The sequence below is a fragment of the Sus scrofa genome, chromosome 7 (genome assembly GCF_054392235.1).
Source record: "Sus scrofa isolate SSC_HxYL_T2T_F1_AM1 chromosome 7, Sscrofa_HxYL_maternal_Yorkshire_Landrace_v2.0, whole genome shotgun sequence".
In the NCBI taxonomy this organism is placed as follows: Eukaryota; Metazoa; Chordata; class Mammalia; order Artiodactyla; family Suidae; genus Sus; species Sus scrofa.
This window is the reverse complement of record NC_139389.1, coordinates 19,325,010-19,341,714: the sequence shown is the minus strand read 5'-3', so window position 1 is coordinate 19,341,714 and position 16,705 is coordinate 19,325,010. Positions and strand designations below refer to the sequence as shown.

At 39.8% G+C, this 16,705-nt stretch overlaps 2 protein-coding genes across 11 annotated transcripts in view; one reads left to right on the top strand and one right to left on the bottom strand.

Moving 5' to 3' along the window:
• Nucleotides 1–5,816, top strand: part of GPLD1 (glycosylphosphatidylinositol specific phospholipase D1) — a 63,880-nt gene extending 58,064 nt beyond the window's left edge. For all 9 annotated transcript variants that reach the window (XM_084967565.1, XM_084967568.1, XM_013977471.3 and 6 more), the window contains 3 exons: nucleotides 677–703; nucleotides 824–874; nucleotides 3,420–5,816. In XM_084967565.1, the coding sequence (XP_084823691.1) occupies nucleotides 677–703; nucleotides 824–874; nucleotides 3,420–3,506 (165 nt within the window). In that variant the 3' untranslated portion in view covers nucleotides 3,507–5,816. The remainder of the gene's footprint in view (nucleotides 1–676; nucleotides 704–823; nucleotides 875–3,419) is intronic.
• The window catches only part of MRS2 (magnesium transporter MRS2), a 46,848-nt gene continuing 35,615 nt past the window's right edge, over nucleotides 5,473–16,705 (bottom strand). For both annotated transcript variants that reach the window (XR_014809740.1, XM_001928036.8), the window contains exons 10-11: nucleotides 8,298–8,411; nucleotides 5,473–7,739 (exon numbers count right to left, since the gene is read on the bottom strand). Coding sequence is in view for 1 of the 2 variants with exons in the window: in XM_001928036.8 (XP_001928071.2) it covers nucleotides 7,629–7,739; nucleotides 8,298–8,411 (225 nt within the window). In the remaining variant the exon portion in view is untranslated. The remainder of the gene's footprint in view (nucleotides 7,740–8,297; nucleotides 8,412–16,705) is intronic.

Sequence of the window (16,705 nt, the reverse complement as noted above, 5' to 3'; positions counted from 1 at the left end):
CTAACGTGCGCTCTTAACCATTACACTATGCGTGTACTTTATTAACAGTTGTGATCATACTCCACCTGGCTTTACACCCAACTTTATAACTTTGTTTTACCTGTCGATGTTCTAAGTTTCTTATGCCTTCCTAAATCCTTATACAATATATTTACTGGCTAGCTAGTGTTTTATCTGTAAATAAATCAAACTTTATTTAACCATTATTTAAGTCATTTAGTCCATTTCAAATTTTTGCCTTGGGGGAGTTCCCATCATAGCTCAGCGGAAATAAATCTGACTAGTATCCATGAGGATACAGGTTCAATCCCTGGCCCCTCTCAGTGGGTTAAGGATCCAGTGTTGTGGTGGTGTAGGTCGCAGATGTGGCTTGGAGCTGGTACTGCTATGGCTGTGGTGTAGGCCAGTGGCCACAGTTCCAATTCGACCCCGAGCCCAATGGGAATCTCCATATGCCCTGGCCCTAAAAAAAGCCCACAGGAAAATTTTTTTTTGCTTTTGTAATATATGATATATTTTTATACATCTATTTTTCTGAGCTGAATTCCTGTAAGTAGAATTTCTGGTGTCAAAGGGCTTCTCCACAATGTAGCAATATGAGTGTAAGGGTATAATTAAAATCAGTTTAAAAATCCATGTGAACAGTAAGTAATAATGTCTCTCTCACCACTTTCAGGCCCAATATGTACTGATTTCTCCTGAAGTAAGTACCTTCTGGAAAAAAAAAAAAAAAACAACTAAAACTGCCCTCTCCCTTATTTTAAGTTGATAACATATTACGGTATGTTTCCCAATGGCCATTCACACACACTGTGTTTTACAGGCAGGCTCCAGGTTTGGGAGCGCTGTGGTCACTGTGAGGTCAAAGACAAAGGTAAGCACCAAGCCTCGGCTTCTCCGATATTTGCATTTGGCCGAAGGCTGGCATTTGGGGATGATCTCATTGTGTATATATTTTCGATTTTTCAGTCTGAAAAAGAGAGGGACGCAAAAGAAATGCGCACACCATAATCCATCTTATTTTTGTGATTTCATCCTCTACAGCAGGGGTTGGCAAGTTTCAGCCTGTGGGCCAACTCTAATTGGCTACCTATTTTTGTAAAGCTCATGAACTAAAAATGATTATGATGTTTAAATGATCTTAAAAAAACATTTTGTGACACATGAAATTTATATGAAGTCCAAATTGGAGTTTCTATAAGGAGCTTTACTGGGATATAGCCATGTTCCTTCATCTCTTTACAGCTGCTATCATACTACGATGCCAGTTGATTAGCTGCTTCAGAGACTGATGTCCCACAAGGCCTAAAATATTATCTTGGCCTGGCACTTGAAAAGTGTGCTGACCCTTGCTTGCCACATTGGCTAACCATTTTGGTTTTCTTCAACACTGTTTTTGTAGGACTCTAGAAACAACACCCACAAACTGCATATATGCCTCTTTCCAGATAAGTACGTAGAGAAGTGGTTCTTTACATGACTATAGTAATTTATTATCTGGGTGCACCATATATTTTGACAGTATTTCCGTTTATTTTTTAACCATTACAGATAATGCTCTAGTGAGCAGTATTACAGCTCTACCCTTATATAATTATGCAAATCTCTCTGCTGGTGAGACTCCTAGAAGACTGCTAGTATGTACATTTTGAATTTTAACAGATATAGCAGATTAAAGGGTTTTTCACCTTAACATATACAGCTAGACCACTGATTCCATTCATTTATTTTAGGATATGGCATTGTACAGAACTGAGCTGGGTTATGAGAGATGAAGGAAGAAAAAGTCTCTGCTCTTGAGGAGAATTAAGACGTGTACACATGGGGAGTTAAAAAAGGCTGGGGAAGCCTTTACAGATCTGAGTATAACCAGGGGTGTAGGGCTTGGTAGGTGCTGGCCCTGGCTCCCCCTACTGGCCGAAACTCAAGTAGCCCTTGCTTTAACTTATTTACAGGCAACCCTGGAAAACAAAAAATTTACGGTTATCCACAGCAAAAAAAGATGAAATATAAGCTTATGGGAGGATTCTCAAAAGATGTGGTCACAGGAATATCATAAGTTTGGCCTGTATTTTAAATTTTATTCACTTCCCCAAAGTTAGATATTACTAAAAACCCATGTATATATATAAAATTATTCAATTAACCATTTTTTTATACCAACCGTAGGAGGTGGTATAGATGATCTAAATGTACTTTATATTTGATTCTTTTCTGTATGACACTGCAAATTCACCTTCCTAATTTATAGTTCATGAGTCAACACTAAAAATCACTCAACTTTCACAACACCTATCTGATTGGGGGCCCTCGGTATAAAGCTAAATTAGAGATTATGTTTAAAAAATGGACATAATCTGAGGATATCACAGCAGATGGCCTTGTACTGAGATGAATAAAAGTTACGATTTTGAAGATTCCTCTTTCTCTGAAACGTGAGTATTAGGTACTGAGGTAGTAACAAACTACAATTAGGAAGACTCAGCACTTTCTTGAGTGGGGCTGCCTTCAGTAAGCCCACGAGCCCTGGTGCAGCAGTGAGTAATGTGTTACAAGCTGTTACTACACTGGGCACCTAAGGAGCAGACAAAGAAACCTGAGCTGTGGTCCCTGCCCATGAGTCTAGGTGGAAAAAGGAAACACACTCTAAGACCACCCAGGTCCCATGTACGATGACCAAAAGCCAAGGGCAGTCAGAGCGACGGCAGAGGAAGGCCTTGCTCAGCCCCGGGCCCGAGTGGATCTGGAAACAGGAGTAGGTGGACTAGGCAGAGAAAGGGCCAGAGCAGGGGAAAACTTGCCTCTTAGAATGAAGGTGGTTTAACCACACTGTGGAGAGGACACTTAGAGCACACAAGTACTTCACAGAGGGTTGGGTCACTTCCTGGTCCCACCCAGCTCGAATGAAACCCTATCAGCCACACCTCATTTACTAGCCTTGGTCCAGAAAAACTCTTGGGAGTTTCCAAAAACGAAACCCACCTCCAAGTATGTCGATTTGCCACCCATGAAAATGTTAAAAACTTGTACAAGCTTTGAAGACAATTTAGAAAGACAGTTCCTGAAACACCAGGGGCCTAGAGGTGGTGTGAAGAGCCTGCTTAGGGGCATCCTTACCACTGCAGACACGCTGTCGGCACTGCACCACAGCTTGGATGCTGTAAGGACATGCACTTGTCTGGGACAGAAATTAAGGAAAAGGGGCCAGAGTGAACTTCCTCTGCTGTGGTTTTCCAAACCTACAGATCTGTGAAAGGGGTATTTAACAAAGGGAAAAAAGGCATTTAAACTCAAGCCCTAGGGTTGGGCCAAGGTCTTACTCATCCTTTAATCTCTAAAACATAAGATGCTGCCTGGGCTACAGCAGGAACTGGACAGACATTATGAATGGATAATGAATTCCATGTTGTGTCCTACAGAACCAAATTGTTGTTGCTGCTGGAAGGAGTTCTCTGGGAGCCCGACTCTCTGGGGCGCTTCACATCTACAGCCTCGGCCAAGATTAAAGATGTCGTTCTACCTTCCTAGCCTGCCCCTCTCTCTCACGCCGAGTCATCTCCAGGGTGAGCGTTCTGGTGGACAAAGTGGCACATCCAGTGGACCCTGGTCGATGCTACTGGAGGTGGGGCCCCTGTGAGTGGAGACACACACACTAACAGCCTGACCATCTGGAAAGAGGATACAGACAAGGGTGACAACACCAAAGTATGTGAAAGAGTGGATGCTCCGGTTATGCATGTCCCCTTCCAAAGTTTACTTTCTGGCTTCCTTTGCCTCTAAGCTTACTCCTCACTTGTTTCCTGTACTCAGATCTGCTGTACGACCTATTTCCTCTTCCAAAGGAGCCACCTATGTCTTTCTGATGCCTGGAAAGGCCCCTCTCTGATGATCTTGTAGAAAAACCGCTGTTAACAATTTCTCCTAAAAAAATGCTTTTAAAATTGGTGACCATTCCAAACACAGTGACACAGAAAGCACAGCATACATGAAAAAGCACAGGGAGAAACAGAGCGTGGAGAAAAGTACAGGGCTGAGGGCTAACCTCACAACTCCAAAAAGCATGCTGTAAAGGATGTGGTCCTTTCTTAGGAGGACTATTTACTGTATTTTTAATGTTTCACGCACTGAAGGACACATATAAAAATCGTCTTTGTCTGTCCTCAGTTGCTTTCAGAGAAATGACCGTTCTGAGAGCTGATGACCCTCTGCTAATCGGCAGTGGTCCCACAAGGTGACTGGGGGGCATTAGGCTGTCACAAGTTGTGCCAACAGAACTAGAGAAGGAGAGAGATCTGTCTTGAGGCTGAAAAGATCAAAAGGGATCAAGAAGAGGGGTGCAGGCCTGGGCTTCCCTTGTTCCTGGGCTGGTCCCAGTCGATCAGATCTCCTCTGCACGTCCTGCAGGGTGGCAGAGTTAAGGGAAAGGAGCGTACCCCAGAATTTCAGCTTCACTAAAACTTTGCAGGGATTGTTACTGTCAACAGCACTTAGTGAATTCTATAGCTGTTGGGGAAGAACCTCTTTCTTCTGACACTAGTGAAAGGATACTAAAAGTGGGAGAAAATAACACATGCCCAGTGCCCTTCTCTTCTCAGCTTCCCAAGCGGCAGTACAGAAATTGGTCAGGGACGGGGATCCAGCTGAAGAGTGCAGTTAAAGTAGAAATCGGGGGAAAGCTACTGGAATTACAATTGCGAGCATGAGGTGAGTACATACAGGGAAACAACAGGCAGATTAGATACCCAGACAGGACCGTGGATCACTCCTGGCACCGTCTCATCTTTCTTACACAGGTAGGCTAGCTGCATGAGTTCCCTACGGCACAGCAAAAACCACCCAGAAAATACCATTTGGTTTTCAGTTAACAATTACTGGCAGCTCAACCTATTTGAAGAATTATTTTTAATTCAAGGGAAGTTTCTTTTGAGGGGATTAAAATTTACTTAGTTGTACTGACTTACGAGTTGAGAAGTCTGAGTGCAGAACAAGCTGACAGGGCACTTTAGTTGAGGTATGTTCTCAGCACCAGATCTTTTCCTTAGAAGGATGCACGCCTTCAACTGCCGTCGCTCTAGAAGTGTCAGGCTTCACTAAATGATAGGGACTATGTTTAAACAGGATCATTCTTTACCTGAGGATTTATATTTTCCTCAATGCCTGAACATACCAGATAAGCAAGCAGCAGGATGTTAAATTTTATGAAGTCGGAAGTTTTCATGTAGCATATTTAATGATCGTAATCTCATATTCAAAAATTATATTGTACTCTTGTGTATATGATAAATATGTAAAAACCTGGCATACAGGAAAAAACCCTCAATACTTGACAATCTTATTATCCTGATAGATGAATTAAATTTTCACGTTACTATGTATTAACTATAGTTGTAAGCGGTGATTCTAAAATGCTTAACCACAAAAACAGATACCTAATAGAGATTAAAACCCTAACACAAATCTGAACTTCAACAATTTAACTCAAAATTACCTTTATTTCAAGATACCAGGACACATTTACAGAATAGCAGTTTTTGTCTATTACCTGTATATATGTATGCAACCACCTTCTCCAAGGCTTTAGATGGGAACTCTTTTCTGCCATGTATCTCAGACCTAAAGAGATCTGAAGCAAGTTTGGAAATAAACTCATGGCTGTGAATTCCCTATTCCATACTCTACCCATTAGACTACCCCAGTAGTTATTATTGAAGTAATGAAAATCCTGAATTTAAAGCGAGTTTAATATTCCAATTCCAAAACACAAGGCTGTGTACAACTCTTAGAATAACTCATGAAAATAAAGAGCTTTTATAATATTTAGTGGTCATCAGTTTTGTTTGTTTTTTTAAAGAATAACAGCATCTTAAAATGATGATGTCTAGTCTTGCCACCTTTTCTTTGAGGCCTCCCAAAGACCATCTACTAAGACTATCATTCCCTGTACTCGTACATGTTTAAAGAGGATATGCTTACCTGCTTACTCATAACTGTTTGGTATTCTTTCACCTTACTTACAAATAGTTTATGAACTCTGAGTTTAAAACTGAAATTTTTGGGGGGCATAGGCTCTTTTATTATTTTTGAGGGCTCTTTAACAACCATCTAGATTGTTAACTAAAGTAGGGCTAGTTGCCATCTGGAAAACATCCTTAATCTAATCACCTTCGAAAAATCTATAAGCCATCATTACTTTCCCTTTATCAGACTTATGAGGTAGATGCATTTATTTTTCTTTTTTAGTGATGAGTCATGACTCATCAAAAAATTATTTTACCCAACTCCACAAACTACGTAACACCGGAAAGAAAAAAAAAGACCAAAATTCTTTTATGCCTGGTCTTAGTCAAATCAAATTTTGCCCTCTGACTTCCAATTCTTCGCATGTCACAGTTAAGTAGTATTACTTATTTTACAGTAATAACATAAGATCAAAAAGAGCAGCAGCATGCTCCGAGGTGTGCTGAAGAAAAGTGTGGCCTGTGAAATCTAAGTGTTGTCAGATACTTTCCTTGAAAATTAAACAGATGTAAGATGCTAGAGAGTGCTGTACATCACGTTTCAACCAACATACCACAAAGTGCACTCTAAGACAAGCCCAGCCTGCTCCATGCCATCCTAACGTCCTCTCATAACCAAACCCAGGAAGCGGGAAAACTACTTGTAACTATTTTTTCTTTCAAATCAGTTAGTGGAAGAGCATTTTAACTCCTTGCACCAAACAACCTGGTAAATGGACCCCTAAACTTCCTTACATGACAGATTAAGTTATCAGGTATCCCCCACAATCAGCAGGGGACGCATTATTTATTACTACACTTACAGTACCAAGGCTGCTGTGGACATTCCAGAACCTTCTACATATGCTATCTCTGGAAGATAAAGATAACTATAATGTTCTCTTGCATAACTGTACTTAACCTCTAGAAAACATAGTAACAGGATGGAAATACTTTCTTTCAATTCTATTTCCAAAGACTTTAATTATAGCCAAGCAAAGAAAAATAGTTTCACAGACTGAGAAAGTAAAATCCTGATTAACTGGAATCTGTATAAAGCTGATATTCTCATTTCCTTCTTTTTACTCACCTTACATAAAAAGGGGGCAAAGAGAAGACAAGTAAGGTTATGTCAAAGACTGATTTAAAGCACAAACTCCCAGAGTTTAATATACACCTTGCTAGCTTTTCAGTTACCTGAGAGGAAATTCAAGAGAACATGACTCCCTGTCCTAAGAACTATGGCTACCTGGTCTCATAACTGTGGGCTGTCAAGTTTCCAGGTTTTGTTTGGTACAAGTCTGTACTTTTGTGGATATATATAAATTAAAACTCAATACCACAAGCTATTTTTTATGTTAATCTCTCCATGCCTTACATATCCTTAAGTTTGTAGGAAATAAAATTTTGGCCTTTTACAAAGCAAGTGCTTTGCGTCTGTACTAAGAATTCTGAAAATGCTATTATCTAATATTGTGACTGCCATGTTTTTATCAACAGACATTATAATTTAAATGTCAGTGATTTTTTTTCTCAAGTCTTTGACTCTATAGAAGAAAATATGAGTATCAGGTGTTTTCTGTGACTGCCATTAAAAAAAAAAAAAAAAAATCAGTTTCCACTGGGTTGTTCCTAACGGTTTGTTAGGACACTCCTGCTTGATCCAAGTCCATTCGGTCTGAAGCTGTGTTTCACTTCCATCCTTCTATCTGCCTGCAGGGTCTTTTTAGGTAAGGAGGCCACCTAAATAAAGCAGGAAAATCCGTAAGTTTAGTTATGTCTGCTTAAAAAGAAAGCCACCAGTAAAACAATACATTAACCACGAAACAAGGGAAGGAGAGCAAGCCATGTATCAGTGTCTGGAGTACTTGCTCCAGGGAGTAAACTGGTAGTAGAAAGATAAGAAAAGAAGGTAACCTTCCTACCTTTACCTGTTGGGAACACTCTAAATGCTTTCTATACTGCAATCCGGGGTATGATATGACAAAACCTGTGCCCAAATTACTAACATGTCTAAATGGACAATGCTGGTTACAGTGTTCCATACAAAATAAACTTCTAATTTCTTGCGCCAGGCACTATGCTAGTAAGTGCTTTACACATATTATCTAATTCTCCCTTTAACTACATGAAGCAGAAGCATTGACTTCATCAAAAGATGCAGAAACTGAGTGAGGCTTAGAGAAATTAAGTAACTTGCTTGAGGTCACAAAGCCTGTGACAATTAGGCCCAGGCTGTAGGACTCTGGAACTTGTGACTATAACCCCTCTTCTGTATTGCTTGAACCAGACTCTTCGTACCAGAGGCGGCAGAGGAGCTTCTAGTTGTCGTCCGAGGAATGACAGCAAACGCCTCCAGATGAGGCCACTTCCCATAAACATAATTCCTGTGATCAACCAAAACACTCTGTGGTCCTGAGAGAGAACACAGTTAATTTCAATTATAAAAGGCTAGGTTACCTTAGTGATAAAATTTCCTGAACTATTTTTATTATTGACCTAGGTTTAAAAGAAACCATCTATGTACTATTCATTGCTGTAGGAAGGAACTAAGAATAAGTGCCTCAATAGCACACAGAGATCAAGAATCAGAAAACAAATGACGGGTCCCCAGTTCATATCCGGGTGCCCCCTCCAAAAAAAAAAAAAAAAGAAAACAAATGAGAGGAAAACATGATTTAAAAGAATCTAAAAATTTTATGACCATCTATGAACCAACATAACTGCTCTGTGTTTTCCTTCTGGTCTCTGTTTACATGCACATAAATTTTAGTAGTTACAATCACATATGACAACTTCAGCCACAGTTACCTAACTGTGGCAACACAGCACTCCAGACTATTTTCAAGAAAAACACAGTGTCATCTGTGGGATGCCACCAGAATTGCTACTCTTAAGCTGTTCTAACCTAACTTCTTCATAAAGAAACCCTTAGAAACTGTAACATAATAAAAGAAAGTTCTGGTCTAGGGATGCTGTGAAAAAATTACTAAGACACTAAAATCATGAACCAAGAAGTTTGGAAACCTCCGACTTAGAGTACACACTTTCCTTCACTGTCATTTTCAAAACTGTACTATTTTTGCAATGTAATGCTTTTAGTTCCTGTGTTAATGTACAGAATCACAAAACAATCTCCCACAAGGAAGGAGTCCCATCTATAGCAATGCCATTAGCTGTTATCAACCACGGCTTGGTCCCCCGTGATTTGGGTGTTCACTCTTATGCAAAAAGATCAGTAACCACTGAGGGAAATTCATGCCATATATGATGCAGAAATCTGCCTCTTTTTAATATCAGGTTAGACGTTAGACATAAGCTATCAGGGAGAAAAATGCTAGTGTGAGTTAACGGTTCGGATAAAGAAATTTCCAGTTATCTTAAAAGGCAGCCCTAATTAATTAAAAATTGTGTTTAAATGAGATTTAGCATACCCAAATTACTGTTTTTTGAGGAAGACTGGTTCTGCCCTATAATTAAAAGTATGGGAATGCCAGAATGTGATAAACCTGAGGAAAGTTGAAAACTCCACGTGCAATGAAAATACACATCAGCCCAGTGTGAGACCTCTAAATTAAGGGGGAGGGTCTGAGAGTTGGATATTTTATGCTCCTGATGCTTTGGGAATGCCTTGCTGTACTGTGTGTTTAAAACCTACCTATCAAACTCTTCCTCTCCTCCACTGTTTAGTCTATCAACTCCTTAGAGATAAGATGCCTAGAACATCTGATGTGCCATAGGCTACTAAAAAAGCACTAAAACAGGTGGGGGACATGTCAAAAATACTCCGAAGTTGGCATGAAAGGGACAATCTGAGCATCAAAAATGAAAGTAATGACAGATTATAACTCATGGGGTTAGTCCATACTGATATAAATAAATGAATCAATAACTAGGAGAAGGGAAAGCTCTACTTCACAATGAAGAAAAATAGGAGGAGTGATGGAAATTAAAAAAATCACCGTTTGATAATCATCACTGTAGTATTTGATTCAGGCATAAACCAATTTTTGGATCAATTAGTGGAGACTAGAGGGTGAAAATCTGACGCATAATAGGCTTCTTGCGAGATACTTAATTCCACAGAGAAAAACAGTAATTTTACAGGAGAGAAAGTTGGCAGACACCACCTTAACCAAATGATCAGAATTAGTATCACTAGTGACCAGACAAAATGACTTCAAGTGTCTCCTGACGGGATTTAATGTGAAGAAGACACTGACACAACACGTAACCAGAATCTAATGACGAAGAAAGATAATCAAGGGCCAAGCAACTGACCTGCATTCTTTGTGAACGTCAAGGCTATGAAAGACAGACCAAAAAACTGGTATAGATTAAAGGAGCCTAAGGAGACATGACAACCACATGCAACAGGTGAGCCAAGGTTTTCTATGAGATAAATGGCTCTGCTGAAACATGTGGTGAGACCTGACCAGGGTCCACAAATCAGAAACTAGTGCTGCTTCAATGTTAATTTCTTGATTTTGAAAACCAAGCTGTGGTTACACAGAAGAATGTTTTTAGGAAATACATACTGAAATATCTTGACATGAAGGGGCACCGCATTTGCTGTTTACTCTCAAATAATTTAGAAAAATATGTATGTTGATACAAAGATAGAGTGAATATGATAAAATGTTGCTGAAGAATCTGGGTGAAGGCTATGTGGGAATTCTTTGACTGCTCCTGAAATACCTGAAATAGTCTGATATTCAAAAAAGAAAAAAGCTTTTCCTAGCCTAAATTCACCATTGAAATGTTAACTCTAACTATACAGGACAGAGACATTTAACGTTTATAGAGTCAATGAACACATTTCAAGCTTAGCTCACTACCTTCCACTCATATCTCATTACAACCAGAACTGCATACATGGGAACTATTAGAAAGGAATTTCTAACCCCCCTCAACCTTTTGAAGAGAAAACAAGCCTTCAGAGAAAATATTAAAGTATAACATGGAATTAGCTTGTAAGAGTGAGCACATGTATATAAACAGTTCTCAACAAACATTTTAAGGGAGAGATAGGAACTTCTACTAAGGTTCCGCAGTCACAAACTGGAAAATTCACCAAGGCCTTTGGAAGTAACCTCTGAGAATGTCCGGGGTTGGTCTATGTCACACAGGACATTTTGGTGACTACTGGACTTTCAATTTGGGCTAAATAGCTCCAAGAGATTCCTTTCACATTTAGAATAAACCCAAACCCTTACCCCACATTGCCCTCACCCTCTGTCCTTCTGACCTTACTCCCTCCTCTTCTCCTCCTGACGCATCTTCTCTAATCGCTCTGGCCTTCCTGCTGTTCCTTGCTCAGCTCATCCCTGGCTCGGTCTTCACACGTGTGGATCACCTCCTCCCAGGCCTCCCACTTCCTCTTTTTATTCAGGCCTCTGCTCTGGGGTCACCTCTTCAAAACACCTGCCTCGACCACCTGATCTGATTTCTACAATGCTCTTCATCCTACCTCCTGCTAACAGTCTCTACCCCTTAGTCTGGCTTTACTTTTCTTTATGGCACTTAATCAGCTGACATACAATATATCTGTTTATTCTCTTTTCCACTACGATGTAATTTCCACAAGGGCTGGGACTCACTGCTGTATCCCCACAGCTAAAAGTAGTGTTTACTGTAAAACAGACACTAAAAATCACATCTGTAAGATGAATGAATACACGTACTCCATTTATTTCTCTTTAATATCTTGTAAGGGGCAGTAAAATGACTAATACTGACTTTGCTTCAGAGAGTTTATGATGTTTTGCATACTTTGAACAAGGAATTGCAAATCTGAGGAACATGGAAAATGGGAAATATGGGATTACTTGGGCATATATAACAAGGAGAATTTTACTCAGACTGCGTTGGAGTCAGTGAAGAATCTCTTTGGAAGTGACACCTGAGCTGAGAATTGAGAAAGAAATAGAAGCTAACTAGGCAAAAAAAAAAAAAAAAAAAAAAAAAAAAAAAAAAAACCAGTGGGAGCTGAGGAGAGATGTGTGGAGGCAGCGTGAATGAGAATACTGATGAATCACCAACGATAAGGGCAAGGCGGCTGAAGATGGGGATGTGGGCACAGCAGACCAGGAAAAGTCCTACAGACAATAAGTAAATCACTGAATAGTTTTATGGAGAAGAGTGACCATCAAAGATTTGGTTGGATCTCCCTGGTGGCCTAGCGGTTAAGGATCTGGCATTGTCACTGTTATGGCTAGGGTTTGATCCCTGGCCATGGGTGTGGTCCCCCCAAAAGATCTGCTTCTTTTCAAGACCACTTTTTAAAAGAAACAGTGGTCCTAATGAGAGATAATGTGGGCTGGACGAGGGCAACAACCACAGAGACAGAGAGACTAGACCTGTCAGATTAGGGCACAGAATCCAGTGCCAGAGTCTGCCTGCCAAACCTATATACAGATTCATTTCTAGAAATCTCACATTAACACATTTTCTGAGAGTACAAGGATACAATGATAAGAATAATGCTGAGAGTTCAGTGTTATGTTAATACAGAGCAAAGTAGAGAGTGGAAATCCTGGGGTCTAAATTCTAGTTATTTTTCAGCTCTGTGCCCCTGGGAAAGTTATTTATATTTTCTGAGCCTCAGTTTTCCCACCTATAAAGCGGGGAAAACACATCCATTTTCAGAGTTGTAATGATTAAGCCAAATAAAGCATGCAAATGGCAGGAACACTGCCTGACACATAAGAATTAAAAAAAAAAAAAAGACTGGCTCAAGACGGTAGAGGAGTAGAATGTAGCACTCACCTTCTCCCACAGATACATCCGAAAACTCCTTATCTACATGTAGGACAACTCTCACAGAACCTTTACTAAATGCTGGCAGACCTCAGACTTAAGGGGCAAGAAAATCTCCACATAACTGGGTAGGACAAAAGGAAGAAGAGAGAGAGAAAGGAACCAAGACAGGACCAGCACCCCTGGGAGGGAGCTGTGAAACAGAAAAGGTTTTTGCACACTGGGAGGCCCCCTGACTGGCGGGAAGATCAGCAGAGGCAGAAGGGAAAGCTTCAAAGCTTCAAGAAAAAAAAGCCCAGCAGTGGGTCTAAGGAGGGCAAAGCAGAGAGCACTGCAAAATGGTTGGTGCCACCACCCAGTGCAGTCCAGCCTGAGATGCTGGTTCACTGGGGTGGACAGGGTCCAGGTGCTGAGGTCTGGGCCTCAGAGGTCAGTCTAGGGTGAGGACTAGGGCTGGCAGCATGGAAGCATCCTGGAAGTGCTAGGGTGTGATGTACCATAGCCAAGCAGTGCAAGAGGAGGCCTGGGCTGCTAGAGAAGCAAAGTGTCACTGCTGGGGAGTGTCAGAGGTGAGGGGGTGGGCGGAGGGTGTGACTGCTATAGAAATTTGTTTCTCTGTATGCAGGCTCTCTGGCAGCAGGGCACCATTTGTGTGGGTTATGGGGGCAGGCTCAAGCCACTGCTGCCATCTGACTCCAGAAGTAGGTGTGGCCTGCCACTGCCAAGGTCTTGCAACTGGGCACATCTGCCACTGCCACCTCCCTGAGGGCATGTGTGGCCTGCAGCCACCAACCCTGCTGAGGACCCCAGGACTGGCTGCCACCTGTCACCCCCATCTCCCCTGGGAATGCCCATGGGCCATGCACCTGCACACCCCCTATTAAGGGAATAAAAGGCTGCACACACCAAGGAAGGAGATAAAAAGCATCCAAACCAAAAGCAGCCCCTCAAGTCAAAAAATAGTAATAAACCCACACAAGCTACCCAGGGACCCATCCACATTTAAATAGCCCTCCAAGAACCAGAGTAGATAATTGTTTTCCCTAACCTCACAGAGTAAGAGAAGTATAAGCATAATGAAGAAGTAGAGGAACCATCCATTCTCAGTTAAAAGAACAGGAGAATACCCTTGAAGGAGCAAACAATGAAAGAGACCTCTGCAGTCTAACACGATGTTCAAAAAGGAGGTAATGAAAATATTATTGACAGAAATGCAGGTTACTGTAAAAACCAACTATAAACTATATGGAGGAGCCAAGATAAATTGGAAAATTCATTTGCTGAGAGGAAAGCTGAGCTAAAGGCAATGAATAGCAGAATGAATAATGCAGAGAAACAAATAAGTGACTTGGAAGATAGAATAATGGAAATCACCCAATCAGGACAGCAGACAGAAAGTTAAATAAAAAAAAAAAATAAAAGCTATATAAGAGATCTATAGGATAAAATACAAAGTGTGCCAATCTATACATAATAGGGATTCCAGAAGAAGAAAGAGAAAAGGGGATTAAAAAATGTATCTGAAGAAATTATGGCTGAAAAATTCCCAAATCTAAAGAAGGAAACATATCCAGGTACAGGGAGCATAGGGAGTCTCAAACAAGCTGAACCCAAACAGACCTACACCAAGACATACTATAATAAAAAATGGCAAAGTTAAAGACAAGGAGAGGATACTAAAAGCAGCAAGAAAAAAAACAAAGAGTTAATTACAAGGGAATCCCTATAAGGCTATCAGGCTGATTTCTCCACAGAAGCATTACAGGCCAGAAAGGAGTGGCGAGATATACTCAAAGTTCTGAAACGGAAGAATCTGCAACCTAGAATACCTGACCCATCAAGATCATCATTTAGAATTGGAGGAGAAATAAAGAATTTCTTAGACAAACAAGAACTAAAAGAATATAGCAATACTAAATACATTCCACAAGAAATATTGGAAGGTCTTCACTAAAAAGAAAAGAAGATGATATAGGATGGAGGAAATCACAAATGGAAAGTAATCACTTAAATAAGCCAGTATACAAACCAAAAAGAAAAAAAAAACAAACAAACCACTATTTGTGAAACCAGTGATAAATACAAGGAACAGCAAAAGGATAAACACAGAGATGTAAAAAAGGACATTAAAATCATAAAATGGGAAAAAAAAGAAAATTTAGACTCTTTTTTTTAGAATGTGTTTGAGCCTATATGACTAGCAGGCTAAAGCAAGCAGTATAGGAAGGGGTTAACATACGTGAAAAACAGAGCAACCATAAATCAAAAACAAACAACGGATTCACAAAAACCAACAGAACACAAGCATAAAATAGAAGGAAATCACCAAACCACAAAAAGAAAAAGGAACAAAGAAGAAACGTAGAATCAACTGGAAAACAGGGTTTAAAATATCAATAAATATATATGCATCAATAATTACCTTAAATGTCAATGGACGTAATGCTCCAATCAAAAGACAGAGTGGTGGACTAGATCAATAAGACCTTTAATATGCTGCCTACAAGAGATGTACCTTAAGGCAAAGAATACACAGATTCAAAGTGAGAGAACAGAAAAAGATATTTCATGCAAAAGGAAATAACAAGAAAGCAGGAGTCGTGATACTCAGACAAAACAGACTTTAAAACAAAGGCCATGAGGAAGATAAAAGGACACTATACAATGGTGAAAGGATCAGTACAAGATTTTACACTTGTCAACATATATGCACCTAATATAGAAGCACTGAAATACATAATACTAACAGACATAAAGGGAGAAACTGATGGTCATACAGTAATAGGACATTTTAACACGGCACTCACATCAAGGGACAGATCCTCTACACAAAATCAGTAAGGCAACAGAGGTCCTAAATGACACACTAGAACACACTTAATCGATATTTTCAGGACATTATATCCAAAACCAGAATATACATTCTTTTCAAGTGCATACGGAACATTCTCTAGGATTGGCCACATACTAGGGCACAAAACTAACCTCAACCAATTTAAGAGTATAGAAATTATTTCAAGCATTTTCTCTGACAACAGCAGGAAACTAGAAATCAACCATAGGAAAGAAATGAGAAAAAACTGAAAACATAGAAACTAAACAACATGCTACTAAAAAAACCAATGGGTCAATGAAGAAATCAAAAAGAAAATGAGATAATGAAAATATAACCATACAAAATCTATGGGATGTAGCAAAAGCAGTTTTTAGAGGGAAGTTCCTAAAAAAAACAAAAAACAAAAAAATTCAGACAACCTAATCTGCCATCTAAAAGAATTAAAAAAGAACAAAACCTAAAATCAGCAGAAGTAAGAGAGGAAATAAAGATTTTTTTTTATTTTTTGTCTTTTTAGGGCCACACCCATGGCATATGAAGTTTCCAGCCTAGGGGTCAAACTGGAGCTACAGCTGCCAGCCTAGGCCACAGCCACAGCCACACCAGATCTGAGCCAGGTCTACAACCCATACTGCAGCTCACGGCAACACCGGATCCTTAACTCATTGAGTGGGGCCATGGATCAAACCTGTACCCTCATAAATACTAGCTGAGTTTGTTACTGCTGATTCATAAGAGGAACTCCAGAGACATTTTTTTTTAAAGATAGAAAAAAATAAAACCAAGAGCTGGTTCTTTGAAAGGGTAAACAAAATTGACACACCTCTGACCAGACTCACCAAGAAAAAAAAGAGAGAACTCAAATAAACAAAATAAGAGATGAGAAAAGAGAAATCTCAATGGATACCACAGAAATGAAAAAAAAAAAAAAAAAAAAGAGAGATAGAGAGAAAATACTATGAACAATTACATGCTAACAAATTTGACAACCTAGAAGAAACATATAGCCCACCAAAACTGAATCAAGAAGAAACAGATATAGCTTCCTAGGCGAATTCTACCAAACATCCAAACGTACAAAGAAGAATTTATAACATTCTTTCTCAAACTCTTG